Source organism: Macaca fascicularis, chromosome 7, assembly GCF_037993035.2.
Source record: "Macaca fascicularis isolate 582-1 chromosome 7, T2T-MFA8v1.1".
NCBI classification, from domain to species: Eukaryota; Metazoa; Chordata; class Mammalia; order Primates; family Cercopithecidae; genus Macaca; species Macaca fascicularis.
The window spans coordinates 135,014,933-135,036,738 of NC_088381.1; the positions used below are offsets into that span (position 1 = coordinate 135,014,933).

The 21,806-nt window shown below is 37.9% G+C and overlaps 1 protein-coding gene across 45 annotated transcripts in view; it reads left to right on the top strand.

The window, feature by feature from the left end:
* The window catches only part of GPHN (gephyrin), a 734,620-nt gene that overhangs the window by 674,164 nt on the left and 38,650 nt on the right, over positions 1-21,806 (top strand). For all 45 annotated transcript variants that reach the window (XM_073997568.1, XM_073997563.1, XM_073997564.1 and 42 more), the window contains one exon: positions 1,225-1,346. In XM_073997568.1, coding sequence (XP_073853669.1) covers positions 1,225-1,346 — 122 coding nt within the window. The remainder of the gene's footprint in view (positions 1-1,224; positions 1,347-21,806) is intronic.

Consider the following 21,806-nt stretch of genomic DNA (forward strand, 5'->3'; position numbering starts at 1 on the left):
GTAGTATCACTAATGAGTCTGAAGGAAGATTGTGGCTTGTGGTTATTGTCTGGGAGAATTCATATATTAAGCTCTGGTGTTGGCCATATTAGTAGCTATAACATCTTAAATGTGCAGGCTTGCCTTTAACCTCCTAAAATAATAGTCCAGGTTTTCTCACTTCAAATAAGTACTTTTTTTACTTTATAATTTCTGAAATCAAAGCATATCTTAAAACTTGTACATAAATTGTTGTAAGAATGTGTCTGTGTGTGTTAAGAACCCACTACTCTTAGGTATTTTATAATCTAATAGTCTGTGTTCACATTATAAACTGATTTCATCTGTACTAGCATCTAGGGGTAACAATATGAGAACAATTGGGAGGAAAGTAGGTGATCTTTTGACGTCATATGTCATCAAGAAAGGAAAGAGAATCACATTTATTGTACATTTATCTGCATAAACTGAATGTTCATTATCTCACTCCTAACAATTACCTTGCAAGGTAGTTATTATTACTATATTTTATAAATGAGAAAATTAAGACAAAGAATTTTGTCAACTTGAATTTGAACCCTATAGGAATCCAAAGCTCTTCCTACTATACAATCTGACTACCTCATTGGAACATCCTAAGATATAATAAGCTTCTTTAATTTTCTTCATAGACATAGTAGATATTAAATCTCTGAAGGTTAATTCAGTTCAGAATAATGGAATTATACATACATGTAGCTAAGTATTACTTAAGTTTGCTAGTATCAGAGACAAAACATGTCTTCTGTCCTTCACATAAGCCTAACTTTGATACTGTTGACCCCACTTCAGAAAAGAGACCAAAAAGTTTGAAAGAAAAGATAAACTATTATTCTGTTCAGACTTAAGGATATCACGTCACACAATCTGTACCTCAAATATTCCCAATGAAAGATAAATTGGAAAATAATATTAGGAGAAAAAAAGGTAATTGTTTTATTTAGTTTGGCCAGTATCTCCAGAGCATTATTATCAAATTGGAGCCCAACCTGGTAAACGTCTGTTTTCTGACTTCCATAGGAACATTTTCTCATCCTCCTATACTTTCAATATTTATTTAAAGATCCTTTGGGCATTCACCTTCAAAATGCCAGATACCATTGTAGGTGCTAGATATGTTAAACTCAGTTTAGTAGATTTTTTTTCATTAGAAATATACAACATTATCCTAATAGAATAATTTGTGGTGGTTTTTTGGCTTTGTAGCTGCTAAATCCTGAAGATGACCTCTTACCAGGGAAGATTCGAGACAGCAATCGTTCAACTCTTCTAGCAACAATTCAGGAACATGGTTACCCCACAATCAACTTGGGTATTGTAGGAGACAAGTAAGTATTTGATGTTATTCTGAAAAGTTTGTATTTGTACAAATATGAGTTTTTGGAGTACTCAGTAGGTGGAGTTGCTGCTAAAGAGACAGAAATTTAATGTCATAATTTTCACTTATCTCATTCTTCAGAAGCCAAAAAATTATAGAGGTATCTATGTCCTTTAGAGATAAAGATTTCTTAGAATGTCTCTGAAAACAAGAGAAATACTTAACTTTCCTGTAGGTGTGTTAGGTTTCAAAGGATATTTTTGTGATAGTTTTGGTTTTATCCCAGTGGAACCAACAGTGATGGCATTATTCTGATTCACATTTTTACTTTCTTCAAGAAAGACAAGAAAAACATAGGTAAGAAAAGAGAGATTGTCGAAATTAGCATACCTAATTCTTTGAAGTTTAAGTACAATTTTTTTCTAGAACTTCTATATTGATTTTTATATCTTTATGTAACCCGTTTCTCCAGGCTTTACCTACCTGAAAATACAAAGGGAAGCACATTGACTATAATTACTTAATTGTTAAGAGCCTGTTACCCCCATCTACTGAATTAACTCAGCCCTCTGCTAAGTTTTCTAAGTATTTCTGTGAATCTCCAGTTCTGTCTCATGTGTGATCAAAAGCAAGTCTACACTTTCTAAACATCCCAGCATCATGCAACACTGCTGCCTGGCTGTCTTTCAAAAGGCACTCTTTCCAGTTCACTAGAGCTACACCTGCTTTTAGTAATACTCAAATATCAACCCAATGGAGACAAGGCTCAGAGACAGATCTGAGTGATAAATACCCATGATGTATCTATCACGCATAATCCCCTTTCTCTTTTATCACTACCTCATCACTGAGTAGACCTCATTAAGCATGGATCCTTCCTCCCTTATGTTGAGTACTTTCCCAAAACTCAAATGTGCTTTTGAAGAGGTTCTGACCTACCATTCACAAGGTAGACTCTGACAAGGCATGCTATGAACTTTATCTTAGGCTCAAACTGGACACAGTCTAACCTAAGCTTGTCCAGGCCAGGCGCAGTGGCTCACGCCTGTAATCCCAGCACTTTGGAAGGCCAAGGCGGGTGGATCACTTGAGGCCAAGAGTTCGAGATCAGCCTAACATGAAGAAACCCCATCTCTACTAAAAAATGACAAAAATTGCCTGGGTGTGGTGGTGCACACCTGTAATCCCAGCTCCTCGGAAAGCTGAGGCATGAGAATCATTTGAGCCTGGGGGGCGGAGGTTGAAGTGAGCTGAGATCACAACACTGCACCCCAGCCTGGGAAACAGAGCGAGACTCTGTCTCAAAAAATAAATAAATAAACAAACTAAGCTTCTCTAACCCTTGGCCCATGGACCACGTACAACCCAGGACAGCTTTGAATGTAGCCCAACACAAATTCGTAAACTTTCTTAAAACATTATGAGTTTCTTTTGAGATTTTCTTTTCTTAGCTCCTTAGCTATCATTAGTGTATTTTATATGTGGCCCAAGACAATTCTTCTTCTTCTGATGTGGCCCAGGGAAGCCAAAAGATTGAACACCCCTGGTGTAAACCTTGGACACAAGCATCTTGCCAGTAACCTGAAAGGTAGTAGCTTTTATGTCATCTATCCTTTTGAAGTTCTCTTCTTTCCTCCTGATTTTTTTTTCTTTCTCTGAGAATACTGGAGTAGAAGCTGGTGTGTTTTCAAATGTCATTCTTTTAAAAATCATCACCATTTGTATTTACATGGATGTTTAGTTCTAAAGAAGTTTGGCCGGGAGTGGTGGTTCACGCCTATAATCTCAGCACTTTGGGAGGCCAAGGCAGGTGAATTACCTGAGATAAGGAGTTTGAGACCAGCCTGGCCAACATGGTGAAACCCCATCTCTACTAAAAATACAAAAATTAACTGGGTATAGTGGTGTGCACCTGTAATCCCAGCTACTAGGAAGCTAACACAGGAGAATCACTTGAACCCGGGAGGTGGAGGTTGCAGTGAGCTGAGATCGCACCATTGCACTCCAGCCTGGGCAACAAAGTGAGACTCCATCTCAAAAAAAGAAAGAAAGAAAAGAAAAGAAGAAAGGGAAGGAAAGAAAGAGAAAGAAAGAAAGAAGAAGTTTATCATTAAGTAGCAGGCAAGTTAGAGCCCATGCTAATAAAGCCAGTGTACAGGTTACCTAGCATCACCCTGCCCAGGACCCCTCGTCCTAGGAAGGGAAAGTAAAGCCGGTGTACAGGAAGGAAAGGGGGGAAAAAGCCAGTTATTTGAATTTGGGCCTTAGCAGTAACCTATCCTTTCAGGTACAAGTACCTAAAAACTATCCTATCCAGATACACCTTTTTCAAAGACCAAAACCAACTTCTGAGAAGAGAAGGGATAAATCCAAGAGTTTGAAAACACAAAGATAAGGCAAGCAGGCTTGAAACTTCATGAAACAAACACCAGATTCTTAGGGTTATTTCCCTCCTACCGATGGCTCTGGCTGTACCTCTAAGTACATTAATGAGCTCTAAGAAATATTATAAGGGAAAAGGGAGCTTTTAAATTGTTTTTACCCTAATTTGTTCTGGACTATAATTCTGTCCATTCTCCCTCTTACTGTTATACTTTTATACTTTTTTAAAAAGAGGTTACTTAATATGCTATATATACTGCCATTATCTTGACGTACTCTAAAGGCCAAAACATCATTGAAAGGTCAACATGTTGGTATGCTGATATTTTTCTGGGATCCACACTGTTAATTTGTGGTGGACATTTCCTAATAATGGTGATATTGCATTTAACTCCAAAATATACTCTGAAAACAGAATAAAGAACAACAAAACTATAACAGGTTAAGGCAATTCAATGAATGTACAAATCTCTAGTGTATACCCTTTTCTTGAATAGTAATACCTTATATCAAACTGAGAACAATTAAAAAAAAAAAAAACTGATGCAAATCTAGGCTTTCTTAGTCTTAGAGTGCTATATTGAAGGGGTCCAGAGTGAATGGTGTAGAATGCAGAGGTGGGATGTGGGAGGAAATAATTTATAATTGTTCTAATGGAAATCTGTGCTGGGAGTTTAGCAAAGAAAACAAGATATTTAATCTGCAGCCTATTGATATTCTGTGAAGGCTGCCCTCCTTCATTCTTCTCCTTCCTATTTAGCCATTTGCTAAGGAAAGCAAATATTGTTACACAGAAGCATCTGAGTAAAGCTCTCCAGGGAAACAAGCAGAGTCATGGGAGAAACTGTACCCTAGGTTTAAAGCAGGGAGAGAAATAGCTCAAGAATGTCAATAAGGGCCAGGTGCAGTGGCTCACGCCTATAATCCCAGCACTTTGGGAGCCCAAGGCGGGCAGATCACCTGAGATCAAGAGTAGAGTTGGAGACCAGCCTGGCCAACATGGCGAACCCCCGTCTCTACTAAAAATATAAAAATTAGCTAGGCGTGGTGGTGCATGCCTATAATCCCAGCTACTTGGGAGGCTGAGGTAGGGGAATTGCTTGAACCTGGGAGGCAGAAGTTGCAGTGAGCCAAGATCGCACCACTGCACTCCAGCCTGGGTGACAGAACGAGACTCTGTCTCAAAAAAAAAAGGTCAATAAGCACAGAACCTTATTCAACTATGACAGATAAGGGTAGAGAGTGACAGCTCTATTTGTGTCATTAAAAAAGGTTTGAGTCTGGTTTTTAAATTCTATATGATTCTATTTCTCAGCTCTTATTCTTATCCCCTGTCATAATTTTGACAATCAATGTAAATTGAAGGTAAGACTTTGTAACTCTTTGAAGTGAGTTGGACTAAATGGCCTTTGCTTACTATACCTTTTATTTAAAAAGAGGTTAATTTGCAGCCGGGCACGGTGGCTGACGCCTGTAATCCCAGCACTTGGGGAGGCCGAGGCGGGCGGATCACAAGGTCAGGAGATCGAGACCATCCTGGCTAACACGGTGAAACCCCGTCTCTACTAAAAATACAAAAAGTTAGCCAGGCATGGTGGTGGGCACTGGTAGTCCCAGCTACTCAGGAGGCTGAGGCAGGAGAATGGCGTGAACCCGGTGGGGTGGAGCTTTGCAGTGAGCCGAGATCGCACCACTGTACTCCAGCCTGGGCGACAGAGCAAGACTCTGCCTCAAAAAAAAAAAAAGAAAAAAAAGAGGTTAATTTAATAGTACTATGAAGATTACTGGAGGGATGCTTCAAATACCTGAGAATTAACAACTGTATTTGAAAATCATTCATTTATAAATATTATGTATATATTAAAATACATTTCTTGTTTTCTCACACTGTTTGGCACATAGTACTGTTGGAGTTCCTATAGTCTTTTTCTTTAAAGAGACACATTTTGAAACCCAGAGATGTTAAGTAACTTGCCCGGCATCATACTACTAGTTAGTGACAGAGATAAAAATGGAATCTAAATTTCCTGAGATTGACAATCCATACTTCTCTACCTGAGATTGACAATCCATACTTCTCTACTATCATTATAAAGACAAGATATTGTATACCTGTGTACTACTGTGGCCTGGATTGGTCAGAGTTTTATAAATCTCTAGTTTCAAGCTAGAAATTAAAGAATGAGTAGGATTTAGATAGGAAAAGAGAGTGTGTTAATCCAAGTAGGAAACAGAATGCGCAAAAGTAGAGAAGTAGAAACAAATACGGTCTAGAGAATTAGAAATGAACAAGAGGTTCAGGTAGAAGGATAAGACAGGTAAATTGAGTAGAAACTTGAGCCAGATTTTGAAAGGCTTTGCAATTTAGGCAGAACTACCCAATTCAGTTAAATTTGAAGTTTGGGTATTTTTTTATTTGGGTTTTTGGGGTTTTTTTGTTTGTTTGTTTGTTTTGCAGAATTGACATAAAAAACTATTATTTTAAAAAGATCAGTTGACCTAGATTTATCATATAAGCTAATGATAGAAGAGGAAAAAAAAAATAAGCTAATGATGGAGACTGGAAATAAGGAGAACAATACAGTTTGTTTACTCATTGTTTATTCAGTCACCAGGAAGTATTGATTGTGTACCGGTGAATCATCTGGAGATCTTATTGAAAATTTGATTATACTTTAAGAAATCTGGGGTGGGCTGAGATTTTGCATCTCTAACAAGCTCCGAAATTATGCCAAACTGCAGGTCTGTGGATCACAGGAAGTATCAAGAATATAGTAAGATCAGTCATGCATCTGCTATGAATTTTAAGCCAAAGGCTATTGAAGATACAAAATTGAAACAGATATTGATCTTGCTTTTGAAGAATTACAAATTCCTAGCGGTAAAAATATTTTAGAAGGTTCCAGAACTTAAACTCAAATTTGGAACTATAACTAAGAAGACAGAGATTACCACCACGTCTGGCCCCTTACGCCTCTAATCCCAGCACTTTGGGAGGCCAAGGCGGGCAGATCACAAGGTCAGGAGTTCGAGATCAGCCTGGCCAATATGGTGAAACCCCGTCTCTACTAAAAATACAAAAATTAGCCAGGCATGGTGGTGGGCGCTTCTAATTATTTTTTAGAGACGGAGTTTCACTGTTGTTGCCCAAGCTGGAGTGCAATGACACGATCTCAGCTCACTGAAACTTGCACCTCACGGGTTCAAGCAATTCCCCTGCCTCAGCCTCCTGAGTAGCTGGGATTACAGGCATGCACCACTACACCCAGCTAATTTCGTATTTTTAGTAAAGATGGGGTTTCTCCATGTTGGTCAGGCTGGTCTCAAAACTTCCAACCTCAGGTGATCTACCTGCCTCGGCCTCCCAAAGTGCTGAGATTACAGGTGTGAGCCACCATGCCCAGCCACTTGTACTTTTTTTAATATTTCTGAAATACTTGAATATTTTTACCTTGAGGATATATACTGCATTTCTTTTATAATAAAAGAAACTCCTAAAAATTCCGCTTATGCATCATTAAAAATTTGGTGGACCAGTATTGACAAGTGTAATCAAAGTTTACAAAACAGACAAAAGAGGCAAGTAGCTCATCTAAGTAATCAGAATCTAAGTAAGAGCTATTAATACTATTAAGTGTATAATGCCATAAACATAGTGATAAGTAGGCAAATTAAAACAGAAGCCAAAGTCTTGCTGCATTTTAAGTAAAATCATAATATTTTGAAATACAACAAAAGTTTAAATCAAAACTTTTTAATCAAAACATACTTAAATGCAAAATCTTAATGTCTATATTGACTTTGAATTGTGTTTCTCATACTATTTTGCAATTGCTCAAATAATAAGACTTGAAAATTTAGCCATAGTATATATTTGTAGAACTTGACAGATAACTAATATAATGGAAACCTTGGCCTACCTACATTTTGTTTTCTATAAGCATAAAAAGTATTTCATAGCTGTGTTTTGTTTTCCAGAACCCATGGTAATAAACTGTTCATAGTAGATATTTTCCCCAATAGATGATAGGTTGGCAGCATCATTGAATAAAAAGAAAGAAGGAAGGAGGGAAGCAAGGAAAGGAGGGAAAAAGTATTTCATAGCTGTGTTTTGTTTTCCAGAACCCATGGTGATAAACTGTTCATAGTAGATATTTTCTCCAATAGATGATAAGTTGGCAGCATCATTGAATAAAAAGAAAGAAGGAAGGAGGGAAGCAAGGAAGGGAGGGAAGGAGGAAGGGAGTGTTGGCAGCATCATCAAATAAAAAGAAAGAAAGAAGGAAGGGAGGGAGGGAGGGAGGGAGGAAGTCTTTAATGTTACCCTTGACAAAATATCAACTATTTTACCTCATCTAGACTTCTACAAAATAATAATGTAACATATTGGCTTTGAATTTTCAACCTCTCATTATAAATTCTATTTCCTCATTTTCATGTTTTTCCTTCTTCTCTTGATGTCACAGTGCCTTTCTATTCTTTCCACTCTTTTCACTCAAATGCATTCTTCATCTATTTACACATTTTCAACTTTGTAAATTTTAGATGCAGGGGCTAATGTGCAGGTTTGTTACATGGGTATATTGGGTGATGCTGAGGTTTTGAGAACCAATGATAACATCACACAGGTAGTGAGCATAGTATCCAATAGTTAGGTTTTAGGCCCCTTATCCCCCTCCCTCCTTCCCTCCTCTAGTAGTTCCCAGTGTCTATTGTTGCCATCATTATGTTCAAGAGTACCCAGTGTTTAGCTCCCACTTATAAGTAAGAACATGTGGTATTTGGTTTTCTGTTCCTGCATTAATTCACTCAGGGTAATGGCCTGCAGCTGTATCCGTGTTGCTGCAAAGGACATGATTTCATTCTTTTCCATGGCTGTGTACTATTCCATGGTGTATATGCACCACATTTTCTTTATCCAGTCCACCACTGAAGAGCATTCTTTGTCTCTGCTGTTGTGAATAATGCTGCAGTGAACATAAGAGTGCATGTGTCTTTTTAGTAGGATGATTTGTTTTCTTCTGGATATATAACCAGTGACGAGATTGCTGGGTTGAATGGTAGTTCTCAGTTCTTTGAGAAATCTCCAAACCTCTTTCCACAGTGGCTGAACCAATCTACACTTCCACCAACAGTGTGTAAGTGTTCTCTTTTCTCTGCAGCCTCACCAAAATCTATTATTTATTTATTTTTAATAATAGCCATTTGGACTGGTGTGAGCTGGTGTCATTGTGGTTTTGATTTGTATTTCTCTGTGATTAGGAATATGTTAAATGATCATATCCCTAATCATATGTTCATATGTTTGTTGGCTGTTTGTATGTCCTTTTGAGAAGTGTCTGTTCCGGTTTTTTGCCTATTTTTTAATGAATCTGCCTTAAATATGGGACAGCAGATGTCCTAGTTTTCTTCTCCCCAAGACTGGTTCAGTAACCTATTAGCCTCCTTTAGTCCTCCTAGACAGCGTGAGCTACTGTAGGGGAAGAGTTGAAGACAGAGAAATGTAGATAGGTAAACAAGTACTGAATGCTGTATGTGCTAGCCAAGCAGCTGTGGCCAGAACTTACTTACTAAGATATTGGTCATTTGAGCACATATATTCTTCTCTGTTACTGCTTTTTTTTTTCTTTTTTTCTCAGTTTCCTGATAAATTTGCTTTGAGAAGTTGTTGTCTTGTATGGCTTAAACAGGGTGGAAAAAGGATTTGTGAGGATTGGGCCAGAGTTGTTTTCTTTCCCACCAGATAAGCTCCATGAATACTAGGATAAAGTGTATGTTGGTAAATACTATATCCACAGCACTTAGTAGGGATACATTAAACAGCCCTGCCATCTTTTCCTATACCATTCTCTCTTTCCATGAAACCTAGAAACTTTACATTATACAGCAGTCCAAAAGAATATTACAGGGCCCCTTCAAAGTAAGTCCAAAAGCCTTGGCCATAGGAGCAGGCCAGAAAGTATGGTACTGACAGTAGAGTTGCATTCCTAAGACACATCCCCCAAAAATGTACAGTGTAAAGCTTTGTGGCTGGGTGGTTCATTTTATATTTCTGAAGAAAAGCATCTCGGGAGAAATTCCAAATAGATTTAGCAGGCTTTTAATTTAAAATATTGAGGAGCAGCGCTCTCAGGCTTGAAAAGGTCTTACAAATTTATTTCTTGAATATAACAAGCGGTAATCATTATCCAAATAGGTAGAATCCACTTGGGGAAATTTTTTTAAATAAATTTCAGCATTAATTGAGTTTATATAATTCCTCAAACTGATTTTAACTATTGAATAAGAATTCAACCTTATGACACCTCAGCAATATAGCTTCTGAACTGCCAACTTGGACTTTCTAGCCTTTCAAGGCCTAAGGAAGGGCTGGGAAATTCCCATCATTAAAAAGAGTTCCCCCTTCTGGAAAACTGCCATCACAGAAGCCCGTCCCACTCAGATCCTGGGCTTACTTGACTATGTCATAGATTGGTGTTTTGTATCTGAACTGCCTCCTCTTGCTGCTGCGAATTTGTGAAGCTACCTCTTTATATTAAAGCAAGAAGCAGAAGAAGGACAGGTACTGAGATAGAAAACTGGGTTCTTATAAAACTGGCATATTTAGCAGAAATCATCAAGATAGACTTAACAGCACAGTGATTATTTGGGCAAAGCCCAGTGCCTTACAACTTCCAATTTGTGAACCAAACATATCCTAATTTTTCATTGCTTACCTAATGTTCTTAAAGTAGGAGTTTTCTAATCATCAATGATAATTTAGATCTGAATTTAATTGGTTCTTGTCATTTTTATAAACTGTCTGCTTTCCTTATGGCATGAACTTCCTTTTCTGCTTAAAATGCAAAGTTTTCATTTTTGAGTCAACATAATAGATTTCTTTTCTTTTTTTTTTTCTTTTACTCCTGGCAAGCTGGGATATATTTATTTTCTGATCATTTTTCAGCAGAGGTTTCTCATTTTCTATTGGTTAACAAAGAACATTCTTTCTACCTTAACAAACGTGTTTAATGACGAGAGATTCTTTCCAATCTCAGTGACAGACTTTTTATGTAGCTGTTAGAGTTCCCCTCCTTTATCTTTAAGCATTGCTATTGCTATTGACGTTTCTGTTTCTTCTATGAATAACCTCTAGGTATTACTGTAGCTGTAGACATTGTTTTCCTACCCCAAACTCATAAAAAGTAATGTCTTCCAGAAAGCCTGTCCTAATTATCTCAATCCAGTCCTGATCATTCTATCCCATTCACCCTTTTTATCATTTCTTTATATTACATATAAATATATGATATATATTTTTCATTTTAATTAATGTATTTGAATTCAACAGATGATATTAATGTCATTGCTTATTTCACTCATTTTTCTAACATTTTTCACTGATGAGTTTTCTGCACTAGCTTATAAATTTAAAGGCAAGAACCATGCTTTCTTCTTTCTTTACATGACTCCATGGTCCCAGAACACCCAGTGAGACTGGAAAAGAATGAAATGATGGCTATATGTGTAGTATGTAGTTTGATTCCATACGTGAAGTAGACACCCAGAAAAGATTTGTAGTTAATGAATTTATCTTTGACCTCGGAAGAAACTATGATATGATTAATAGATGTCCTCAGCTATTTTTTGTTACTTTGGTATGATTAACTGCCAACATTCTTTAATCTATACATCCTAGAACTTTTTCTCTGTGTCATCTTCACTCATCTTAAAATCATGCAGCTTGCAGTTGGTGTAACAGATGAAACAGGAAACTAATTAGCAGCTGTTGTCCATCTGTGTGTTTATATTAAATATTTTTAAATAGAAATGTATTTGCATTCTGAATACTCTTTCTGAAATTCATAAATCCTGAACTTGGGTAAATGCTATAAAATTCAAAACCAAGACAGAGCCTTTACCATGTATCTTCATGATAAAGGAAAAATAATTTTATGCCAGAATCAGGATTATAGTAATTTGAGGCAGATGTAAATTTTAAAAAGCAAAAAAGTCTTAACCTTTTTAAGTTCCTTTGGAATTGAGCCCCCAAAGCAATCAGATTGAAATCTGAAAAGATACAGTGTTCAAAAGATGTCATACCCTCTGAATATATTCTTTCTTCACAGAAACTGATGAGTACCTCCAGTTTTGAGAAAGCTACATTCATTCTCTGACAGATTTATTTTGAAACATGCTTCTCCTTTCTCTTTTTCTACCTTTCTATTAGGTATGTGGTTCTTTGACATGTGATCAAGTTAGAACTCTACAGAGAGTGCTATTAATATTGGTAGCCATCTTCCAAGTAGAAGATGAATGTCATGGCTTTAGGAAGAAAAGATACTGTTATTCATTTCACTCAAGTCAAATAGGCAAATGTTTCTTATGTTGAAAAATGAAGCCGGGCGCGGTGGCTCAAGCCTGTAATCCCAGCACTTTGGGAGGCCGAGACGGGCGGATCATGAGGTCAGGAGATTGAGACCATCCTGGCTAATACGGTGAAACCCCTTCTCTACTAAAAAATACAAAAAAAAAAAAAACTAGCCGGGCGAGGTGGTGGGCGCCTGTAGTCCCAGCTACTCGGGAGGCTGAGGCAGGAGAATGGCATAAACCCGGGAGGCGGAGCTTGCAGTGAGCTGAGATCCGGCCACTGCACTCCAGCCTGGGTGACAGAGAAAGACTCCGTCTCAAAAAAAAAAAAAAAAAGAAAAAAATGAAAGGGAGAAGAGTATTATCTACAAGACCAGTATCAAATTGCAACGCTCAGGTCTGTGTTTCCCTCTATGCTTTCAGTTTATATGTGAAAAGAAAATAGTAATTGTGTTTATGTAACTTTCAGTATTTAGTATTTCAGTATTTCAGTATTTTCAGTATATTCAGTATTACAGTATTTCAGTATTTCAGAATCATAGTATCTTATTCTGATCTTAGCTAGTCCAAACTTTCACCCACTGGAGGTGTTGAGGAAAATCTGAAACAACTTAGCCATTAGGTTTTTGTTTGAATTCTTTTAGTGAGAAAGATCTCTACTGCCTCATGAGGTAGCATGTTCTATTGTTCGATGGCTGTTATGTTAAAGTAAGGATGTTTTCCCATTACACTGAGCCAGTCTTTCTTCCTGTTTCTTTCATCTGTTAGCCCTAATTCTGCCCTCCAAGCAATGCCAAATAAGTTGGCTTCCTCTTTTATGTGATATTTGAATACACAATTGTTTCACCTTAATCCCTTCTCAAAGTACTATTTATGATTATATGTTTAGCAGTATCTTTTATTTCATCCCCAGACAATATTATTAGCCTATGATATCATTATAATTGAGTAACTAAACAGTATTTACTCCCAAAGCTACTGTGGATAGATTGACTTGAAATCAGGTTCAGCTCATTTACTGAGTGCCTACAATGTGCAGGAATTTGGTGGGGCAATCAGGAAGCCTGGATGAAATGAGACCCTGTTTTGTGAGAGAGTTGTATACTGCTGTGTCATCTTTAAAAGTTTCTTTTATCACAATTTGTTGCCTCTCTTTATCCTTTTAAGTTTTTTTTAACATCAAATCCCGTTTTGACATTAATATTACTACTCCCGCTTTTTTGCTTATTTACATTTGCCTGGTGACTTTTTGCCCTACCTGTTATTTTCTTTCTTTCTTTTTCTTTCTTTCTTTCTTTCTTTCTTTCTTTCTTCTTTTCTTTTTCTCTCTTTTCCTTTTTTCTCTTTCCTTTCTCTTTCTTTCTTCTTTAATTTTTCTTTTCTTTCTCTTTCTTTTTTCCTCTTTATCTTTCCTTTCTCTCTCTTTCTTTCTTTTTTTTTTTTTTTTTTTTTTTTTTTTTTTTTTTTTTTTTTGACAAAGTCTTACTCTGTCACCCAGGCTGGACTGCAATACTGCAATGGTATAATCTCAGCTCCCTGCAACCTCCACCTCCTGGGTTCAAGTGATCCTCCTGCATCAGCGTCCTGAGTAACTAGGATTACAAGCACCTGCCACCATGCTCAGCTAATTTTTATATTTTTGGTAGAGACAGGGTTTCACCATGTTGGGCAGGCTGGTCTCAAACTCCTGACTTCAAGCGATCCACCTGCCTCAGCCTCCCAACGTGCTGGGATTTCAGATGTGAGACACTACACCCGGCTATATTTTATATAAAAGAGTGTGTATGTTTGTGTGTTTCACTACTGTTTCCTCTCCTCCAACTTCCCCTGCCTTGAAGCCTATGTTCTGAATCATTTTTCATTTACAGTCGTTTTTCCAGAACATTACTTGGTGATTTGTCATCTGAATCTTTGCATTTTAACAAGTATCATTCTTCCATTTTGATTGGTGAATGACTGGATGTAGGATTTGAGGGTTGTATGCCTTGAAGAGATATGTTGGTGTTAATTTACTATTTGCTAGTTTTTGGTATTGTAGGTAAAAAGTCCAAAGCCAATATTACTTTTTCCTTTTTTAGTAACCCAATCTTCCTATTTAATATTTGGCAGCTTGTAAGCTTTTCTGTTTACCTTTGAAATTCCAAAATTGTACCAGGACATATTTAGGTTTATGTTTTTGTTTTGCTTTTTTTCTTTTTTTTCTTTTTTTTTAATCAATCTTGCCTGGAACTTAGTGAACCTTTTCAATTTCCAAGTCTAACTCTTCTCAAATAAATGAAACTTTCCTCTTTTCCCCTTCTATCTCTTCCTTTATGTCCTTATGGAATTCCTATTGGTAATATGTCAGTCTCTTGCTCTGTCTTCTTATTTTCTGCATGATTTCTATCTTTTGTACCTTTACACAGTCCTTGGAGATATTTCTGCCACTTGATCTTCCAAGCAACTAATTGAATTTTTGACAAGGACTGTACTTACCTTCATCTACTAAATCTTAAAATTTGAAAATCACATATTTTCTTCCAGAACACAGTTTTAATGTCATAATTGAATCTGTATTAGTGTTTTAATTACTTATTATTGTTATTAAAATTATCTGTTGCCCCAGAAGTTTTATTTCTCAAGGGGATATCCTAAATATTATGCTCATTCTTCCACTCTCCAGTTGGTTGTTCCTTAGGTTGCTGGTATTTTCCTCTCCCTACTGAAAGTTCTATTCACCCTAAGGGTTCTGGAAGCTGCTAGAGTACTTTGGGCCTGGTGAGAATGGAGTTACAGTGGAAAAGAGGATCATGAGTGGCAAAAGGAAGAGAGGTGTCAATTCCTGAATTAACAAAATACTAAATGGCAAGCTGCTAGTATTCTATTAAAGTACAAAAAGTAAACAGTCCAAGCCTCTGTGCTTCCTGGACAGTTTTGTTGTGAAGGCTGGACTTTCCCAGCCTTTAAAGGCTAGGGCAGTCTTAATATGTTTTAAAGTAGAATCCAGACTTCTGGGTCAACCTAAAAAAAATTATAGCTTTGCCCTTGATCTGGATCCCAACCAACCAAAAATTCTTAGAATCAGTGAATGTTAAAGATGAAAAAGACATACTCCAAATGTCCTTATTTTATAGATAAGGAGAATAATACCCCCTTCCCCCAGAAAATGATACTAGTTTTTCAGGATCATCTAAGTAGTTAGCAGTAGAGCTAAAACAGGATTCTAGACTTTGTGACACTCAGGCCTTCAATTAATGGCTTTATCTTCTATTGCCTAGTACATACATTCTTAGCATTAAAGCAATTGTCTTGTAGAATGCTTTCATGTAATATTGGTACTGTAAGAGAACAATGGTTAGGTACTTAATAATTCAAATGAAAATGAATGGGAAGTGTTAGTAAATCAGCATTCATGTTAGTATTAGAATTATTTTTGGCTAGGCGCAGTGGCTCATGCCTGTAATCCCAGCACTTTGGGAGGCCAGGAATTCAAGACCAGCCTGGCCAACATGGCGAAACTCTACTAAAATTACAAAAATTTGCCAAGCATGGTGGCACACACTTGTAATCTCAGCTACTTGGGTGACTGAGGCACAGGAATCACTTAAAGCTGGGAGGCGGAGGTTGCAGTGAGCAGAGATAGCGCCATGCACTCCAGCCTGAGTGACAGAGTGAGACTCTGTCTTTTTGTTGTTGTGTTTTTGTTGTGTTTTTTTTTTTTTATTAGGAGTCCCGCACTGTTGCCCAGGCTGGAGTGCAGTAGCACCATCTCTGCTCACTACAAGCTCCACCTCCCGGGTTCACGCCATTCTCCTGTCTCAGCCTCCCAAGTAGCTGGGGCTACAGGTGCCCACCACCATGCCCAACTAATTTTTTGTATTTTTAGTAGAGACAGGGTTTTACTGTGTTAGCCAGAATGGTCCCAATCTCCTGACCTCATGATCCACTTGCCTCGGCCTCCCAAAGTGCTAGGATTACAGGTGTGAGCCACTGCACCTGGTTGACTCTGTCTTAAAAAATAATAATAATAATAATTTTTTTTAGGCCAGGTGCAGTGGCTGTAATCCCAGCACTTTTGGAGGCTGAGGCAGGCAGATCTCTTGAGCCCAGGAGTTCAAGACCAGCCTGGGCAACATGGTGAAACCCTGTCTACAAAAAACACAAAAAATATTATCCAGGTGTGGTGGTGCACTCTTGTGGTCCCAGCTACTCAGGAGGCTGAGGTGGGAGGATCACTTGAGCCTGGTATGTGGAGGCTGCAGTGAGCCATGATCACACCACTGCACTCCAGCCTGGGTGATAGAGTGAGACCCTGTGTCAAAAAAAAAAAAAAAAAAGATTTATCTTTAAAGGAATGGCTAAGCACCATCCAAATTAAGTTAAAACTGCAGTTATTAATGAAGACAGATTTAAGTGATATCATGATATCCCTTCAAGATATGCCACTCTTTGAGAAAAGGGAAACTACTGATACATACCTAGAAAACTTAATCTGCTTAATCCAATAGCCCCTCTAGTGGCAGTGGTGAGAATAAGCCAGATTTTAGAAGTACAAATTTTGTTTCTATCAGTATTTGGTATAAACAAATAAGATTTATATATTTAGACAAATGCTGATAAATAGCTTTTATCTGAAGGTGTTTTATGTGTAACAAAGTGTCTTTCATAATGCAAATATTACTATATTTAGAAGAAGAGTAGAAAAAACACAGGATGACTTTGAACCTAACACTGCCTATGTGAACCTCAGTGCCCTCTTTTGTCCTGCCTTCCTCACAGAGTTGTGAGATTGACATGTAGGTGCGAAAATGTATTATTTTTTAAAAACATTAGTATTGTCATTAATTTTATTTCTTGGATATTAATTGATATTATATGTAGGAAGTTCTGTCTTAAAATATAAGGTCAGATTATAATGTTTTGTAGTTTTAGCCTCCTATCCTTGAGAAAATTAATACACCCTGCTTGCTTTATGTAAGAAAACTGAGAAAATCATGAACTGTTTTCTATTATATTATTCATGATTATAACCCTTGTTACCTATTTCCTCTTATCACTCTTCAGAGTAATCTTTGAGTTTTAGAAAGCAAACTCAGTTTTTATTTGTTAAAAATAGAGTCTAGGGGAAGGAATATGAAGTAAATATTGGAAAATATTAGCATTTGTCAAATCTGAGCGATGGATACATGGGTATTGGTTATACTGTTAGGTTGGAAATGTTTTATAATTTAAAATATAGCATGAATTACAAAAAAGAAAGCAATTTTATGATGCGAATAGGCCCTTAAGCTGTGGTTAACCAAAATAACCATAGTTTTCATCTGAACATGGTATTCTGAATCATGTTCATTTCATTCCACAGAGCAATAGTAAAATGTTCACACATGCAGTTTTCTGCTGGTTACCCCAGACAAATCCATAACTCATGCCATGGCATCCTGTGCTTTTTTTTTTTTTTTTTTTAGGAGACTAGGTCTAGGGCCGGGCACGGTGGCTCACGCCTGTAATCCCAGCACTTTGGGAGGCCAAGGTGGGCAGATCACTTGAGGTCAGGAGTTCAAGACTAGCCTGGCGAGCATGGTGAAACCCATCTCTACTAAAACTACAAAACATTAGTCAGGCATGGTGGCAGGCATCTGTAATCCCAGCTGCTTGAGAGGCTGAGACAGGAGAATTGCTTGAACCCAGGAGGCAGAGGTTGCAGTGAGCTGAGATTGCACCACTCCCCTCCAGCCTGGTCAACAAAGCAAGACTCCTCCATCTCAAAAAAAAAAAAAAAAAAAAGAGAGAGAGAGAGAGAGAGACTAGGTCTCACTACATCACCCAGGCTAGAATGCAGTGGCTATTCATAGACGTGATAATAGCTCACTGCAGTCTTGAACTACAGGGCTCAAGCAGTCCTCTCACCTCAGCCTCCCAGGTAGCTGAGACTACAGGTGTGCCACTGCACTTGACCAGCATCCTCTCTTTCTGATGCTTTTGGACAAGAGTCCATTCTCATTAGACTCTTCCTTTTATGGTATATTACATGCCTTTAAAAAACTACACAATTATTCTGATTGGGCAGGGAGTAGAACAAGCATTTAATAAGAAGCCAGAGTTTGTAGTCCTGGCTCTGCCACTTACCGCTCTATCTACACTTTGCCTCTCTGAATATCACTTGCCTTTTCTTAAAATGAGCATAGTAATACCTATTCAGTCTAGCATACAGATTTGTTGAGAGATTATAGCATGCCACATAAATGAAGTTATAGATCCCCTGGCTATTGTCATACATTGGTACCTGTCTCTCTAGTAAGGCAGGGTGTCTGACCAAATCTCCAGACACCAGAAGCGTACAACAGAAAGGAAAGTAAGAGAGAGTGACAGAAGGGGATAGAGTATGGCAGGACCCAAATAACTGGCCCAGCAGTGATAATGGACAAGATGACATTTACAACTTTGAGATTCAATGATTTTATGAATGTACTACCCACAGAGTACAAAGTATCATTGAGCATATTCTTTGAAACATGATAAATTTCAGTTAGGATTTGGAACAAAATCCCTTTTAGTTGATTTCTGCAAATTAGAAAATTTCATGTTTTACAAAATAGGAAAAAAACATGTTTCCCAGATAATACGAAAATAATGAGTAAGGCTGGCACGGTGGCTCACACCTGTAATCCCAGCACTTTGGGAGGCCAAGGCAAGCCGATCACCTGAGGTCAGGAGTTCAAGACCAGCCTGGCCAATATGGTGAAACCCTGTCTCTACTAAAAATACAAAAATTAGCCGGGCATAGTGGCAGGCACCTGTATTCCCAGCTCCTTGGGAGGCTAAGGCAGGAGAATCGCTTGAACCCAGGAGGCGGAGGTTGCAGTGAGCCAAGATCATGCCATTGTACTCCATTCTGGGCGACAAGAGCAAGACTCCATCTCAAAAAAAAAAAAAAAAGGTATGAAAAAACATTGAAAAGTGCCTATTTATAGTAATCAGCTAGGCTGTCCCAGAACCTTTATCCTGCTATAAAGATAAATACCATGACGGTGTGCATCTCACTGCTGCTTTGTTTATAGTAGCTTTACAATAATTCTATAGAATCAACATGTTGTAAGTTATGTATTACAAGTTTTGTAAAATTAGCTAATATCTTTTTCTACTAACATAAAATTGTATTTGTTGATAGTATTCATTACCCAGTCAGTATTTTGAACCACATTCCATGTGATGCTGTGTTTGGGATGTTTTTTCCATTTATTCCATAGTAAATGAGAAAACATTGGCTTAGCATAATGATAATATGATCCAGCAAGGCAAGGAGCCCAGAACTCTGGGCATCAGGAACCCATCACATGCATATTGTATAGTATTTCAATACAACAGAATAATTTGCTGTCTTTTTTCCTAAATCAAAATGAAAAGGATTGATGAGAAATCTGTTCAAAATACATAGGTCAAGAATACTTTAAGTACACACATTATTCAAAATAATTCTGAGATGTTTGCCCAACTAGTTTAAGTTTGAAATTTATGTCGGGGATTTTTTTTTTAAGTCTGTCATGTTTTACACATAGATTCTACCTTCAGTTAGTACCTGGGCACTTTTTTGGCTGTATATGCAATGACTGACTGATGACTTAAAAGTTCTCTATATTGGTAGGCTGAACCTTATATGAGCCATTTTTCAAACTTTTACTTTTGGTCCTTCTCCTTGGGAGCTTGCTTCCCAGAGTCAGAGCTTGTGGACAGACCACAAGGAGAATTTTACCCAGACCCTGTAAGAGAACCTCATAGTAAAGGAAGCTATTCAGGTTGGAACCAGGCCTACCTTGCCATTTGGACCTTTCATATTTAGCTCTGTAAATGTATTTAAGTCCCAGTCTATGATTTTCTTGTGTGTTACTCATGAGTATTTTCCAGAATAAAAATCCCAAGCATGCTGTAGTTGAACTTTGCTAGTTTGTTAGGTATGTTTCTGTGATTAACTTGTTAGCATAGCAGCAGTAGAATGACAAATGACTTCCTTGAAAACCTAGTTTGTTCCAGGTACTATTCCAAGTGTTTTATATGTTTTAATAGGATATCTTTTAATCCTCATAACAACCCTATTATGGTTACTTTACAGATGAAAAACTAAGGCAAAGAGAAGTTAAGCAACCTGTGCATGGTTAAACATCTAGCAAGTAGTGGTGCTAGGATTTCCACTCAGGCAGTCTGACTCCAGAGTTCACATTCTTAATCTCTGTGCTATGCCACCTCCTGACTAGCTTATCTCTTATAGAGTCTGTGAAGGTTATGTCTCTGGTAGGTCTCAAGTTCTCCCTACCTCTGTTTCACCTGGATAAAAATAGAAATTATATCCTAGTTACATATCATGCTATCTTGAGTCACTAACTTTCCTTCTTCCTCTCTCATCAAATTAAGGTAAGGGGGCATGAATAAACTTCACTATCATGAGATATTTGTGAGAACATATGCTGTCTCGTTGAGAGATAATTTGGTTTCAAGTTAACAAAAACCTGCTGAAGCCAGCTCAAGCAAAGGAGATATTTATGTAAGGATACAAGGTTATCTCATAGAACCCAAGAGCAAGAATACAGCTGGGCCTCAAGCGGGGGGACGAAAGGCAGGAAGCAGAAAATCAGAAGCCAGAGTCACTCCCTTTTCAGTTGTTCTCATTAGATGTCCATTGGGAAGAAAGGGAAAGGAAGAGTCAGGCGGTATAAATAGGTAAGAATTTTTCAGAAAACAAGGATATGGCTAGATATATACTCCTCAAAAAGTATCTTTTCTGTACTGCATCAATTGAAGGGAAATGCCAATCACAGGTCACAATGCCCTGTAGATTCGTATGGATTTAAAGTGGTAACTAAACAATCCCTTTCAATTACTCCCAATTATCCTGTCCCTCCATAAGTCTTGATTCTTGGCATTTTGTTTATTCTCACTTGATCAGTCTCCGGTTAGGACTTTTCAACTGTTGTGACATCCAAAGACCCCTGTTTTCATCTCTTCTTCCCGACCTTCGACCTGCACCATCAAAGAGCCTGTTGTACTTGCCTTTTCAAGTGACAGTCAGGAACCTGCCTCGCTTCCATTCCTAATATTCATCCTGTATTCATACCCCATATAAGTAGTTCATCCCATCTCTGCTTTCCTTGTCCTTTTTCCCCTACCTTTTCTATTCCCAACGTTATGAATACCTACTGGCTTTTCCTATTTCTAGGGATCCTCCCTCCTCCATTTCCTATTAGATAAACTCCAAATTCATCAGCTTGAGGGTTCTTCAAAGTCATGTCCCATCCTACGTATCCCAGTCATTCCCACTCAAGTCCTTCACTCTAAGCAGGCTATTTTCCACAGTGACCTAGAAACAGCACAGGCTGAACCATTATTCCAAGCCTTTGCTAGTACAGATCCTCTTGCTTATGAAGCTCTTTCCCATTCTTTTCCTTTCCACCTCTCAGAGTCCAACTCATTTCTCAGGGCCTCACTTAAGACATTCCCTCTAAAGAGTCCTATGGGATCTTTCCAACACCTCGGGTAACCAATTGTCCTGGCTTGCTTTGGATTCCTAGGACATCTGACTTTAGTACTAAAACAGGAATATTCCTAGGCAAACCAGGATAGTTAGACATCCTCCAACATCTCATTGTCTCCTTTCATTATAGTGGCTTGTTAGAACAAAAAGCCCCGTGAAATCACCAGTAGCCACTACTTCAGCATGTACAAGGTCCTTTCTCCATAATAAGACTTAATGCTCCTATTAGGCAGAGAC